At 38.5% G+C, this 15945-nt stretch overlaps 1 protein-coding gene across 1 annotated transcript in view; it reads left to right on the top strand.

Annotated features, from left to right (window-relative positions):
• Nucleotides 1-326: 326 nt before the first annotated feature.
• prkx (protein kinase X-linked) overlaps nucleotides 327-15945 on the top strand; it is a 41214-nt gene continuing 25595 nt past the window's right edge. Inside the window, exons 1-3 of the mRNA XM_030071021.1 lie at nucleotides 327-1062; nucleotides 11892-12060; nucleotides 14667-14930. Coding sequence (XP_029926881.1) covers nucleotides 906-1062; nucleotides 11892-12060; nucleotides 14667-14930 — 590 coding nt within the window. The 5' untranslated portion in view covers nucleotides 327-905. The remainder of the gene's footprint in view (nucleotides 1063-11891; nucleotides 12061-14666; nucleotides 14931-15945) is intronic.

Raw genomic sequence — 15945 nt, 5'->3', positions numbered from 1 at the left:
TCGTTTTCATTGGTGTCGTTTTGTCAACACTGCAGCCTCTTTCTTCTGGCTGCGTCAAGTGAGCGAGGGTTAGGTCGTATGACACTGAAAATTACTCGATGTGACATTAAAATATGTGTAACTTTTGAAACAAAAGAAGGCTTGAAGTGAAAAGAACAACAACCTTTTAGAAAAATAAAACAGCTCTACGTCGACACTTCGTTTCTCGTTGAGTATGGTTTTCATTTAGACTCTGGCAGTTTTTATTATCGACTATTACTTTATTTTGAAAGTCAACCGGAAAATATCTTTTATTATTCTGATGGACTTGAGACTGGTACCTCTTCCTTGTTGATGTGGACAGAGAGAAAGGCAGGGTGAGGCTTGTTGCGGCAGCTAAGGAAAGAATGGGGAAAAGCCGAAAGCTTGAGTCAGGCAAGGGATGGGATTCATGTGTTAGGGAGGTCTTTAAATTTCGTTTATTTCGGAGTGACGAATATATACTTAAAGGCTTTTTTTCGTATGCCGCTAACCTTTACAAAGTTCAATGTTGCAGTGAATCTCCAGTTAGCTAACCATGGATGGTTAGCTGCTATCCGAGCTAGCTAGCAAACGTTAACGCTACATGGCAGCGCAGTGCACCTGTCACCAGCTTTTTCTTCTTGAACCTCTTTATTTCTTTGGCGTGTTAGTTAGGCACACTTGTTAGCTTCATTTCTTCGTCAGTATTCAAAGTGTGGAACGCCTCAGCCACCATGGTGCGAAAACAACTGTTGGGCTGCCAAAGCTAGACAAAGAAGATGAGTCAACGTTAGCTTGTACTCTCTGCTTCCAAAATGCATGTGTTGAAAACCAATGATATCGGCAGGCGCTCTGTTGGATAATTATAAACCCAAATAGTCAGCTAGACCCGCAAAGAAGAAGAAATGGCCTCCTCCAAAGCAAAGGTTGGAGTTACCCTCGAGAACAACTCCATCAAAGAGAGTAAAAGCAACGCCAGCAATTCAGTGATGCCAGCTGGAGAAGCATCACCCAATAACCGGATATATTGCCTTGATGACCTGGAGACCATTGCCACAGTTGGTGAGTGACAGAGAACATTTCACATACTGAACTAGTGTGTCAAAGACCAAAGCATGCAACAGCGACCACAAATGTAATGATTAACGTAACTGATAGGCCTAATAGTTGAATTGATTGAAAGATTCACACGACATTCTCCGCACTAGTCTGGTTTAACACTAACAGAAACTTCTGGAAGTTTGCCTGTCCTTTTCTCGCCCACACTCTCTTTTCTCTGGACTGGCATGGATACAGTGTCATGCCAAACTCCTTCATTTAATCAGTCTATTTAATGTTGCCCTACTTGTATTCCTCCTACAGCATGACTAAGACCTTTTGACAATCATTAGGATCCACTTTTCAATTTATTATACATCCATTCTTCTATAGGGCTGGGACGATATTTTTATCTCCTGATTTAATACTATCATGATACTGGGTGGGATGCCATTTCAATATGTATTGCAATTCTGAAGTATTGCGTTTGTGATATTTGATTTATTATTATTTACATATGTATATGTAAAGTTAATGAAATTGATTCTTAAAATCACAATGGGTCATTTTGTGTAGTGAGAATAGTTTCAAAAAAAGGTCTCACTATAATGAAATGGCTACTGTGGGCTAACATCATCGCACATAAATCAAATGTGGCTCATTGAATCCACAAGAGTCTCAGCTTTCATTTTTGACACAGTCAAACCCAGTTTATGCAACTCCAAGACTGTTTAGGCCACAGTATGCTCAAAACATTTTACAGTAGGGCTAAAGAACACGTTGGCACTCCATGGTTTGTGCTCCAATCTGCATCTGCAAATTTAATGCAGCTAGATGTGGATCAATAATGTCCTTGTCATCATCATGTGTCTCCTTTCTTTTGTCTGTTTGTTTGTTTTTTTTGTCTGTTTTGCTCTGTTTGATGTCTTTGTCTCTTATCTATGTTAGTCTTTATGTCACCTGCCTAGGGACTACAGATGAAAAGTAGTTGTTTTTACTAATTCTGGCATATTTACATGGGTGTATCTTTCACACAAATGTTCATGAATATGCATTGTCCCTATTAAATAAACCAATAAATAAATAAATAAGCATTAAGTGGGTATGTCTGCAAAGGAGAGACCCGTTGTTACCCATAGAACCCAGAACCCTTTCAGGTTTCTTGTGGTCAGAGGTCAAGGGACCCCTTAAAAATGCCAGTTTTTCCCTTCCCTAGGTTGTCCAGTTTCATATGATACCAATATCTTTAAATTGTTTCAGTAAGAAAAAATCAATTACAGATTATTTTTAATAGTTTCACCTGTTGTCTCCAAAGTCTCTCGACACCACAGTACACACTGGAGGGCATTAGCAGGCAGTGTTACCCAATTTAAATCCTAGATGTTATATTGAAAGTATGTGCTACTTGCTGGATTTTCGTCATGAAAACCTTCCAGAAGTACTCAGTTATTTGAAAAAGCTTGGAGGTTTTGTTCTTATTGTCCATGTTTTACTGTATGCAAGGAAGCTTTAAATTGTTCTCTTAAAAGACAAAATGTAACCTGGCAAGGCTAGCCCTTCTTCCATGCTCAAAGAACACCAAGCCCATAAAGGAAGTTAGTCAACAGTTTTAATTACCCAGTGAATAAAAGTTTGTGTTACATCTTGTGACAAGCCCATTTCATCACTTGTATACACCCCTGGCAACACCCACCTTGTCACTGATTTGTCTTGGTTCTGCCTCCATTCAATTCCATAGTATTTCAATCGTTCAGTTTTTTTGAGGAAGGAGAACAGCATGTCATGGGATTCGGCAAGAAATTTCTGTGGCGAGACAGACAAACCCCACCAAAAACTGTCTCTGTGCTCTGAATATGCTGCTTTAGATCTACTTTAGTAAGGCAGAAACTAGAGAGTTGGACAGGAACAGAAATATCACAGCATTGCACTATTAATGTAAAGATGGTCTGGTCTTTGTGATAAGCTGATGTAAGCTTTAATCTTCATCTTGACTGAAGGGTATTTTATGTAGGTCAAAGCAATGTTTTTGTCAATATTTTGTGTGGCACAGTCTCTACTAACTAGGCTACTTATGTTATGTAGACCTGTGTGGTGTCAGATCAGGTAGCAACAGCTCCAGGCTCATTGTTTCTTAGTAAAAGTTTTGATGAGGTGTCTTCACTGAAGGACTTGGCGATATGGACAAAATCTTTCTCAAAATACAATAGAAGGCAGCAATACGGACGCGAAGCTGAAGTATGAACAAAAGTGTAAGCGAGTGTAGGGCTGAACGATTTTAGGAAAAGATCTAGCAAATTACGATTTTTCTGGCAGATATTGCGATTTCGATTTTATCCGCGATATTTCTTCAAATCAAGCTTCAGTGCACTCTTCACCATATACAGTAACAAATTCAAAACATGACAGAAAATTACATCATACCATCAAAACATAAAATGATATTTACTCTAATGCAAGGATCAATACTAAAAGGTAAGAATTGCTTCCATGTATTTATTGCCAAGAAACATGCATGTACATTGTTTAAACATTGTTTAAAGTCCTTGAACAACGGCAGTTTTTACAACTGAAAAACTAAAAGAGCCATCTTTGACTGTCTTATTTTTTAAAAAAGTAGTGCAAAAAATCCTTAATTGTGTTAAGTTAAAAAAGTTAAATAAGTAAAGCAGCTTTCACATAGCGTGCAGTTTGGGCCGCACTCTGCGCTGGGTACGGCACAGACAGGCGCAGAGCAGCATGCACACACATGAAAAGTAATAAATGTATCACCATACTGCATTGTCTTTGCAAGAGTAGTGCATATCTCATGATGTCAATCATCTAGATTTCTAAATACGTACACCTCCTGTCCGTGTAGTAAATCATTTGCTTCAGTTTACAACAGTATTGGTCTTTGATTGCAGAAAAAAAGAAAAAAAAATCTCGCCTATTGTGGAAAGCAAAAACATCATATATCTCTGCCAGTTTTTAAACACACCAGGTATTCCCAAATTGTTGGGTATCTGTCTCCATGCTTGGCTTTTTTAATGACATCACGGTACGACTGTAGTCTGGTGTCCCACAGCTCTGCACACAGAGAGACGGACACAATGATGCTTTCCTCCATTGTTGTTTTGTTGTTCTGCCAAAATCCGCCAGATTTTTTTTCTGATTCCACTATTCTCTCCTATTGGACATGCCGTGGTGTTGTCACAGGGCGCTGCGCCCAAGTTAAAAAAATTTTCAACTTGGGCGCAGCATGCACGGGTGCCTGCGCCAGCCTTGCACTGTGCTCAGCTCGGCATAGACCTGTGCACCCTTGCACCCCTCGATCACATACACAATGAATGGCTGCGCCGGCCGAGGTCTGCGCCATGCGTGCACTACGTGTAAGCCACTTAAGACAAAACAGGCGCATTTTTTTAACCTTGCACACTTGGCTCTTTTTAAAAGGAATAACGTAGTTTACTTTTTTGAAGTGGAGTTGGACTTCAAAAAAGTACACTATAATTTTAACATTCATTTAAAGTTTAGCATTTTGTGTTTTCACAGAAAATTGATTTTGTATTTTATCCATAGTAAATGAAATGAGAGAGCAGTTTCTTCACTGTTCTTTTCTTTGAGACATGTTAGACATAAAAATTAACTGTAGTCTTTGTTTTATTTGATAGCACCTGAAATGAAACAATTACTATAGGGCAAGTATTCTCCTGTAAAATCAGGAGATTAGCGGGAGAAATTACTGACCGGGAGCATCACGGGAGATAGGGTTAAAAATCGGGAATCAGGAGAGTTGGCAAGTATGATCATTCAGTGCAAAATAATTAGGTCAAAAACGATTTAATATGCTGCAAATACTTGTTGTTTATAATTCATTTAGGCGGAGAAGGCTAGCAGGCAGGCTACTGTCCAGTTAATTAATCTAAAAATAGTATTTTTTTTTTTTTTTTGGTATTCCTGCTGCCCCCCGATTAGTCAACTTTTGGTCAAAATTTCAGGACTTTAGTCGACCAAGATTTTCTCTGGTTGACTACAGCCCTAGTGTGGTCAAGTGGCAAAAGCCCTTACGCCTATGTCCAGATCTGTCTCCTCTTAGATCTCTTGGATCTTAGTTGTCCCAAGGGAATTTTGGAAAATTAAAATATGTCTATTAGCTTTAGTGCTGAAACAATTAGCCGATTAATCAGTTAGGCGATTGACAGAAAATGAATTGATGATTTTGATTGTCAATTAAGCTAATCGTTTCAGTACTTCATCATCACTACATCAAGTTAATTTACCAATTAGTTGCTAGTTACAGCTGCACAAATGCACACATTAGCTTGTTTTTATCCCTTCATATCACTATATGATAAATACTTTGGTGTTTTTTAGCTGCTGACTAACGCAGCAATTTTAAAATATTGCTTTTGGCTCTAACTTGAAATAGGCATTAGCCATTGTTTTTAACATTTTCTAGATGAAATGATTATTTGAATATTTGAAAAAATAATTGATAGATTAATCAACAGTGAAAATAATCATTAGTTGCAGCCCTAATTAGCTTATCCTTAAATCCATCTTCAGTCCTCAGTCATCAAAAGAGCAGTGCTTCTTTACAGTCAACAGGAATCACTCTTACATTGCATCATCTCTGTGTTGTGTCGGGATGTCTGACCATAATTGTCCAGATGGTGATGAGGGAATTGATCACTGAAACCAAAAAGTGATCCTGTCTTGACCCTTTTTCATAAATAGCACACCCTCTCAAGGCCGATTTAACATATATACTGATTTATGTTATCACGCTGTGCACTTTATGGAAGACATCTAGCTCAATAATATGCATTAATCTACACGCAGTCAACAAGGCCTGAGCTTAATGTCTGTAAGGGAGGTGTACAGCAGAGAATGGCATTCATCCCATGCTGTTGGGAGGAAGCTTGAAGCTTATGAGCCCCGCATAAAAATCCAATTTGCCAAGCCATTTTGTCTGATGAGAAGGATTTGCTGCCTAAAACAAATCAGCTAAAGCTCTTTATCTGCCCGCTGTTGTTTAATTGTCATTGAAATCATGAGGCAACTCTCTTGCGCCAATAGATTTATTTTGTTGTGTCACATGCCAGGGTAGCCTATATGACTAGGAGAAATTGCATTGTAAGACAACTGCTTCGAGTGCCACCTTGACCCGAGCACAATCCCACTGTATCAGAGCAACTAAATTGCTGCCAGAAAGCGTATTAATTTGCAATATCTGCAGCTTTTACATAATTTAAGGGATTTGTTCTCTGGCTAGTGTAAATCTGTTACTCATAAATGTTGCATCCTGCCAGTAAAAGGAATTGCAACAGTTACATGCAGTGCAGTTACTGTCATACCCCAAAAGCAGAGCAGGTGGAAGAAGAGTCACAGATGACCCAGTTTCTGGAGGGTAAATATCTGTCACATTACCTTGTGAAATCAGCTGACCATTTTTTGGCTCAGTCCATTGCCCTTGCAGCTTCTGAATCTGCCACTGAATGAATGCAGGCTTTGTGTATGTTGGTGGTGTGGTCAGTTTTTACCTAAAATCATCACCGTATAAGCATGGAGATTACTTGTCTTCTTCCTTTCTCCCCTTTTTTGTAGATACACAGACCCCATTCATTTCCAATGAAAGATGACTCTCCCTGCTTGAATTTTCCTGCCCCCTCTCTTTCTGATAACATCCCTGCCTTGAGAAATATCCCTTAAGTTACCCTATCATTTACAACCTAGCTAAGTGTATTTAGGACAATGCTTTGCTTTCTTTCACTCACACCCTCGTGTATGTGTCACGTGTGTTGAAAAATTCATGCAAAGCAAGACTTTTGTAGTGGAGAGTCTGTTTGACCAGGGTGAAATATTACACCGGTCGGGCAGCTTCTCACGCTGTGAGGCAATGGGATCAGATACCTGACAGCTCTCCCTATCTCACCATCTGAAACAGAGACCACTTCTACTTGTCTCTTCCTTTTGTCATGTGAAAGCCTCATAACCCCAGTTTTGGCAATTTTCCTGTCCCAACTTCCATTTAAAAGATACTGTTTGGAAAAAAAAAACTACAATCCTTTGATTTAATTAGGGCTGTTACTGAGAAGGAATTTCCCCTGCGGTGATCTAGTGTGGCTCAGTAGCTCAGTATGCAGTCGTTTGCTATATTGGCACCATTTATTTTTCAAATTATTTTATTTATTGTGATATTAGTTTTACAAAAATAAGGTTTATTTTTTATGTTATTATTACCTTAGCTATGCAACCATTATGGCTGCAATGTAGGAGCTCTGCCGGAGAGAGGGAGGGAGAGAGAGAGAGAGAGAGAGAATGAAGAGAGGCGGCAGCAGTATCGAGAGCAAAGTATTGTATTAGAGAAATAAAACGGTGTTTAACAGTTGCTTCATGATGGTTACGTCCTTGAGCGCACAAAAAAAGTACACCCACACCTCTGCAAAACCCTGCAGGAAAGTGCCACATTCACTGTAAATGCAGTAGCCTTATTGATGAAAGGGAAGCAGCTGTATCACATGCATGTGTACACATGCATTATTATCTCTCTCACTCCACTCAGTCCCCAAACATACAGCAGACCCCTGCCCCATATGCACCAGCGACAGAGCACCTAAGACATCCAAAATGCCAGGAACAACATGAAAAATGAACATAGTAGTTGTAGCGATTGCTTGCCACCCCTTGTGGTTGGCTTGTCAATAGCACAGTATTGCAATATTGAGGTTATTGTGACAGCTCTAGGTATAATGAAACCAAGGTGTCTGTAGGTGCTGAAAAGGTTTGAAAATGTCTTATGTCATCTTTAAAGTAATGACTTGATGAAATGTCTTGAATGCAGTTAAATGTCATGGCTTCTAGTTCAAAATGGAATGGAGCCTTCATTAATGTCATTAATGTTAGTAACACCTGTGATTACCATGCCCCTCATGTCAAAATGGCTGCTGTGAAAAAGGTCTATTGTGAAAATGGTTTAATTTCATTCTAAGTGGCATTAAAAGGCCAAAAGGGCTTAATTTTTGCTTGATAAAACATTCAGACACCGAGGAAACCATTTAACAACCCATTTGATAACTTATAGTAGTCAGGGTAGCCATTTTTTTCATTGCTGAAAGTTTATATTTTAGAGAGATGGGATTTTAACCCAGCAGCAACAGTTTACTGCCATCCCTGTAATGCCATGGCACCGCCCACAGGTCTGAGACAGAGGATCGTTGTAGGTAAAGCCAAGAAATGAGACAGCCTGCATTTCATAAGGAAGTTGCACCATCAGAGTTACATGTCTAACTCAGGTTGGCTATTCTGACACATACTGTCATCAGCCTTGTATTCTCCTCCCCATTACGTATAATGCAACATGACAGAGGAATGAAATCACAAACACTTCCCTTTGTCCTTTTCTTGTGTTCCCCTTGGAGAGAAAGCAACAAGAACTGAGGATGTCAGGGGAGCATGAGGCCACAGAGTTGTAGTCACTTTGACTCAAGGCTATTTATAAGAATAAATGGCACAAGTTGCACACATCCATAACCAACTAGCCAGCTGTCGGACCCATGAAAAAAAATCACTTTATACCAAACAAAATGAAGACCACACACTGTAACTTCCTTTTGCAGATTTATTGTGAGCAACTGTGGTGCGGTGAATTTTCAAACTAAATGCTCTCTCTCAGACTCAAACATATACAGAAATACCATATAAAATATGCGTTACAGGTCACATGACCAACCACTGTTAGCAAAAAGTTACAGAATGTGATTACATACAGTCCATATTTTCAAAAAACAGTATAGGTAAACCTTAAGCACAGGTTGAACAAACCTTGGACCAAAAATCTGTCATATTTTCAGTTTGGCCAGATATAATAGAGGCACCTTTGTATGCTCATGGAATGACCACATTATTGTATACAAACAGGATGTTGCAATGTGTAACCCAGAAAGAAACAAAATATTAGTTGCATTTTTACAGTATCCAAATTTGAACAAGGCATTTATAAACAAGGGATATCAGTGACCAAAATGCCACATATAGGTCCTATAAACTGTTCACTGAAATGGTTCTATATTGAAATCATCATTAAGCCTTGGTGCTGGAGTTCTCATATATCCACAATAATTATGTGCTAAGAAGTAGAGAGTCAGTGTTAGCCCTCTGCAAGGACATTTAACCGCCTCAATACCAAGATATCTGATAGTTGAAACATGTTGAGGTTACGTGAAGTGCATAGCAACTGGACTTGAAAGATCTTTTTTTTATATATGTGATTTTATTTGTGGCAGGATATTGTGCTTGCCTTTGATGTATTGTTTTGTTTTGTTTTTTTGTTTTTTTAACCAGAAAGAGGATGGTTAAAGGTCAGAGGTTTGAATGTGAAGTGACACTGTTGACAGTTTCCACACTTGTAATTGCCAGGTGGGATTTCACTCAGGAAGTGTGATGGACTGAACAGTGGTAGGTCTGATCTCACCAGCATATTCTGGAGGTCGGTTTGTCTGTTATAAATCATATGTGATTGGGAAAGCAACTTTTCAGTGTAGGATAATTTGTAAGATATATTTATAAAAAAAAAAATAATAATCCATAGCTTTCAGGATTCAAGATTTTCTTTATTGTCATTTCAACATGTATTTGAATACACGTAGAGGATTAAATACTGTTTCTAAATCAGTGTTGGCAGTGAAGCTTCTTGGATGAGAAGTGAATTGTCTTCAAGAATCTACAAACAAGTCCAGTTGCCCTCAGTTCAACTCTATGTGGAATGCCCTAGTGCTCCTTTCGCTCATCTATAGTGTAACAGCAGCAACACTGCCTCCTTGAAACAGGTATAAAAGATGACCGTGCCCACCTCAAATGAAAAGTCAATCCATGCACTATGGTATCACATCTAATGACCCTGTGTCTGCCATGTGTGTTTATGTTGACCGTGCCACCTCCCCACTTACTAATCTGTTTGTATAGTATGTAAAAAAGAATGAGATGAGGACCTGTTAGTTACCAAGCATCTCAGAGTACTTTATTAGTCTTAACTGCTTCAAAATTCAAAAATTTGGTTTTTACACGCAGTAGCACAGAGTAGTAGCATTCTATCAACATTATTTTCTAAAGAAATAGCGTCAACCATCAGAATTTAGGAGAGGTCCCAGCATATGGGACATGATGTGTGCAAGGAATTGAAGGATGTGTTAAGAGCACTGCTGCTGCTGCTGCTGCTGCTGCTGCTGCTGCTGCTGCTGCTGCTGCTGCTGATGGTGATGGTGATGATATCAGTGATGCCGATAATTGACCTCATTCACCAATCTTCTACGTTTTTCTTAAACTTCTTAAAAAAGATCCAAGAAAAAGTCTACATCTACGATTCATGACATGTTCTTAAACCATGTGATTGTTCACACCTGTGTTCTTAATCCCACTGTCCTCATAAGTTGAAAGTGCATGCCAATTGTCCCAAATTAGCAGTCCCCATAAAAGGACATGAGAGTGCAGGGTTGTGTGGACACACAGAATAACACACAGAACCTGCTCAAGATGTTAAAAAACAACAACAAAAACACATCTATAGCTCTGACATGGTTATACTGATGCAGGAGGTGAACACCAAATGACCTGTCAAGTATATTTTTTATTGTGCAAAACAGTAGAAATCAAGTGAGGACAAGTGCGGGGACCACATAAACAGATAGCACCGTCATGAGCGACAGCACGGCAAGGGACAGTGTGACGGAGGACACTGCAATGGCACAACAGAGCTGACCCAGCAGAACCCAGAGCTGTCATTTTTATTGTCAGTAGTGGTATAAAGTAACAGAAAATAAGATGCATGGGTGTTATTACTTGTTCAGTGAACTTTGTATGGAGAAGGATGCACAACTGATGAAGTAACCAAAAAAAAAAAAAAAACACAAATTTTGAGCTCAAATCTGTGTTGTGCCATGGTTATGTTAAACAATTATGAAATTATTATATATATAAATATTATAAAATATTATCAATTATCTAAATATTATTGCAATATTATTGCAATTTAAATATTATTGTAATTTAAATCCTGTAATATTATACAACTATAAAACTGAAGAAAACACAATAATCAATTATTTTGCACATACGTGTCAGCACTCAGATGTGCCTAAGAGTGCTCTTGAGTATGCATAGATTCTGTTCTTACCTAAGAACAAATCTCAAATAAGAAAACTTGGTGAATGCAGGATGTGTTTTTTTTTTTTTTTCCAACTACATTTAAGTTCCATATTATCGGCCAAGGTGCAATTTTGCAAATTTCCAGTTCATTCCCTTTAATTCCCCTTAATTCCCATATCTTCACATTAATTCCTGTGGGAAGTTTCCAACTTTGAAAAGGTGGAGATCCCCACAGTGTGTGGGGCTGACTTCATATACAGAAAGCAACCAAAAATAGCTGTAAATACCAGGTTGAAAGGCAAAAGGGGGGATTCAATTGATCATTACCCAGATATTACATCTAGGTAATGGGGTTATAGTGAGCTCTCTGTCTTATATTTGTTGAAGCTTGCTGTATTCACTGTAAGCCAGGGAGGCTAGCATTGGCAGCTTGCTACTGGAACATTAGTTGACTATTATTTTCCCATTTGATTATCTCTAGTTCTGTGAAGCCAGTATAATAAGTAATTACAAATGGGATTCATGGAAGAGGACTCAGGGCACCAATGTCCTGCATCATAGCTGCAATAAATTATGGTTGTGAGAGATTACTAATGCACTTCTGGTACTTGACAGCATTAATTTAATTTTTGTAAATCATGACAATGATGAATGGCAAGTTTTTGCAGCTTCTTTTCACCCTGTCTAGAGTGGATGCCTCACATGACGTTTGATCATCTCCACTGCCTCAGGCACAGGAACCTTTGGCCGAGTCTTCCTGGTCAAGGACAAGAAGAGCAGGGCCTTCTACGCCCTCAAGCAGATGAAAATCCCCGACGTGATCCGACTGAAGCAGGAGCAGCACGTCCACAATGAGAAGGAGGTGCTGACAGAAGTCAACCACCCCTTCCTCATCCGCCTGTGAGTGTTTCCACACATGCATTCAAGACGTATACAATGTGGGGGGGGGTCATTTTAGCCCTATTTTAATATTGTCAAATTAGATTTAACTGCGGACTTAATTGCTGAGTAATCGTGATATGTTTACCTTTAAAAACTGTTTTATTATTTTTTTTAATATACAAAAATGTAAAAATAGGGGGCTCACTTGTTAGAGCACCATGTATCAAGGCAAAGGCCTCACTGCAGTAATCAGAGTTTGAATTGAGCCCAGATCCTTTGCTGCATGTCATCCTCTCTCCCCTGCATTTCCTGTCCCTCTCTGCTACTATCAAATACAACAGAAATGTCTAAAATAAAATAATAATCATAATAAATAAACACAATAAATTGCTGATCACTAAGGTGAATTGTTGCACTAACCTGCTGGTTCAGTGCAAACAGAATAAAGTAAGAACAGAACAGCTACAGTAAAAGTCGGAGTTAATAGTTAATAGTCGGAGTTAAAGTTAATACTACATGTAGTTCCAGTAAAAGACTAAATCAACAAAAATTAAATAGAGCTATAGCATGTTTGTCAACAGATTTACAAATAGGCTGAAGCATATTCTGCAAGCATGATGTGCAAAGCATGAACTGTCGAGTCTCTACATTATTAAAAGTACAGATGTAAAGATGGAAGAATGTATATATATACAACATATACTATGTAGAGATTGACGCAGCATGCTTAAGAAATGCGTGGCAAAATATGCAATCTGAAAAATTCAGCACAAGTGTTATTTACAGGGAAAAATGACTACAGGTGTTAACAAGAGTGTTAAAGTGTTAAATACAAGAGGAAGTAACAACAACAGGTGGATGACAGTCCTTATCAGAGTATGAAAATCCCAGTACTTTGCTGTTCACACACATCTTAAATCATTGTGTGTACATTCTCAAACATTTTTATCTACATGCACGATGTTAAACACTCATAAATATGTGAAACACTTAATGAATTAAGTGATTTTTTTTTTTACTTTTACACTGATAAAAATGAGGTCTTAAAGATATACAGCACATGAGAAATTTTCGGAAATAAACTTTAGTCACATGTTTGGGGGATTTATTTGAAATTGGCAGTTTCCATCGGTCTTTTTTTTTTTTTTTTTTCCTATTTGATACAGCAAACGTGCATAAAGAAGGTTGATGGAAACACAGTTTATGTCAAATAACTTTTTACCATCAAAAGATGTTCATAAAGTCTTAATGTTTACAAAGCTTCAGTGTTCAGTGTGCCTGGCCCCCTTATTTGACTGATGGTGACTATTCCACTATGTAACCCATCAACTCATCATTTACTAGAATTTACAGCTCAGTATAGGGCTGTGATACAAGCAGCTTAGTTCAGCTTGCTGGCTAGTCTAGCTATCAGTTAAATAAGACGAATGATACTTTCTCTAACTTCACTTGTTTCACCAATCAGAGTCTTCTATAGCTTTAATGTGGTTTCACCTTCTATTCACAAGTTGTCCCTATTTAATATTTGGATCACTTGTTTCTTTGCTTTCTCAAACTCAGCTGTGTTTCTCTTGCTGACATGGTTACTAAGTACGTGCAGTGGAAAAAGCACCTTTCTTTTCAAATGGAGTCCTGTGGGAACCTGAAAACAAAACATTCAGAAAGCAGCCTCTTAATAAATAAATAAATAAGACCCCCAAACAACAAGAAGATCGGATACAGAACTTTGTTAGGGTTACAGTATGTCAAGAACATCACCAGCCATTTAAAAAAAAAATACGACAAAAAAAAAAAAAATTTTCTCAGCACAAAAAGGCACTCTTGGTAGCACTTTTTCCCCCAGAAAAAGACAGTGGCAGCTGAGAAAAAACACACCATGCACAATCACAGCCTTACACACCATTACAAACATGTGAGCAATGTGGGTCATGGAATCATAAGTTTTACATTTGCTTTCACAGGAGGCTCTGTCAGATCAGATAAGATGCAGCAGTCTCAAAACAGCAGCACGGCGGTCAGATTCAGGGAGATTGCAATAAAAACCAAAAATTACTGACTGGAAAAGAGACAGTAATCGTCTATGTGGCCAGCTGCCAGCACTTATGGAAAACACTGGTGCCCTCTCTATCTTCATCAGTGGCAAGACTCTCTTGCTTTGATTTCTCTAAAGTGCCTTTGCTGCTGAAGTAGTTGTTGCTCTCTGTTCCAAACAACGCTGGGGGGGTGGACTGAGAATGATAACCTACTCTTATTTTATCTGTTTTAATCAACATGTCAAGACATCAGTTTAGACTTCTAATGGATATGTGGGACAGTTATTGAAATAACATACATATTTTGAAGTAAATGGCTAGTTTGTCAGTGTTTTGCTCTTAGATGGCAATTAACAAAACACATAGAGCTTAATTTTTCACATCCTAAATGAAGCATTTCCCTTGCTCTGCTGCAGTTTTGATACGGCTGACAGCTGGAGGCAATGTGCACACTAAGCTGAGTAAATATATGTGTACTCAGGTATAAACAGGGGTCTCCAAACAAATATTTAAAAAGGGATACCCTGTTCAAATTGAGCTGGCTGCATGTTTTTTTTTTCAGGCCTGTGCATCCTGTTTGTTGTCCCTCAGGTTTTGGACCCACCATGACGAGCGGTTTCTCTACATGCTGATGGACTATGTGCCGGGCGGTGAGCTGTTCAGCTACCTCCGCAGCCGTGGGCGGTTCAGCAATGCCACTGGCCTCTTCTACACCACAGAGATTGTATGCGCCATTGAGTACCTCCACTCCAAAGAGATTGTCTACCGTGACCTGAAACCAGAGAACATCCTGCTGGACAGTGAGGGCCACATCCGCCTGACCGACTTTGGCTTCGCTAAGAAGCTTTCTGACAGGTAATAAAAATGAATCTAAATGTCTCTTTTCAAAACACTGTGATTCAGCAATTTTGGAAAAAGAAAAGCAGAAAGGACATGAAACCTAAAATACAGTTAATGAAAGACAGTTCACATAAAAGTAAGGCTAAAAAGTTAGTTCCTAGAAGTGATTTTCAAAGAAAAAAAAAAAAAAACCTACATATATTTAGCAGTCCCAGGTAGGCTAATTCAAAATCTCAAGGCCCTCATGTGTTCTTGTTTTTACAGGGTGTCTGCAGCTCTTTCAAAAATCTTACATTCAGTTTTCAAAATATTAGAAAACAGTTATTAAATAGTCTTAATTTCATGTATGTATCTTAATTTATTTTTGTTTGAATTAGTCAAGCTCTTCTGTATGAAATTCAACGTCTGATGTAACAACACTCTTCACCAGGGGTCAGCAGCCTTTTTGATACAAAGTGCTGGTCTTAAATTTTCTTGTTAATCAGTGTGTCATATCGCTGGTGAAAAAGTGGTTATAGCGGACACATTTGATGAATTCAGCCTTGTCTGCCTCATCCTTTAAAGTTTTCTCATGTCTTGTTTTCTCACGTCAGTCTTGTCTCAAAATTGCTTTTAACACTCGACATTCAGCAAATAACATTTTCAAAACATAAAATACACAAGGCATCTCACTCCTCTGGCAGGGCTGCCATACCGAGCCTGAAGCGGCACTGCCAACGCAATTTGAGCAGGTGGTTGTACCATCGGTCATACTAAAAAACATGAGCTAAGCAAGAGCCAATGGCTGTGCATGAGGTAGGCTAATGTGGCATTCTGATAAGAGGGCATTTACCAAAAAAATATTCCTGTCTTGCACACTTATTGTTAGTGTGCACTGGTTAAGCTACCGCATGCCAGTGGTGGCACACTATGAGGGACGAAAAATGACAAAACAATAAATAAATGAATAAATAAATAAATACGCATATAAATGTATAAATGCATAATTAAATTAATAAATATTTCTACATTTATTTATTTATTTATTTCT

The sequence above is a fragment of the Myripristis murdjan genome, chromosome 2, assembly GCF_902150065.1.
Source record: "Myripristis murdjan chromosome 2, fMyrMur1.1, whole genome shotgun sequence".
NCBI lineage: Eukaryota > Metazoa > Chordata > Actinopteri > Holocentriformes > Holocentridae > Myripristis > Myripristis murdjan.
This window is presented reverse-complemented; position numbering and strand designations above follow the sequence as displayed.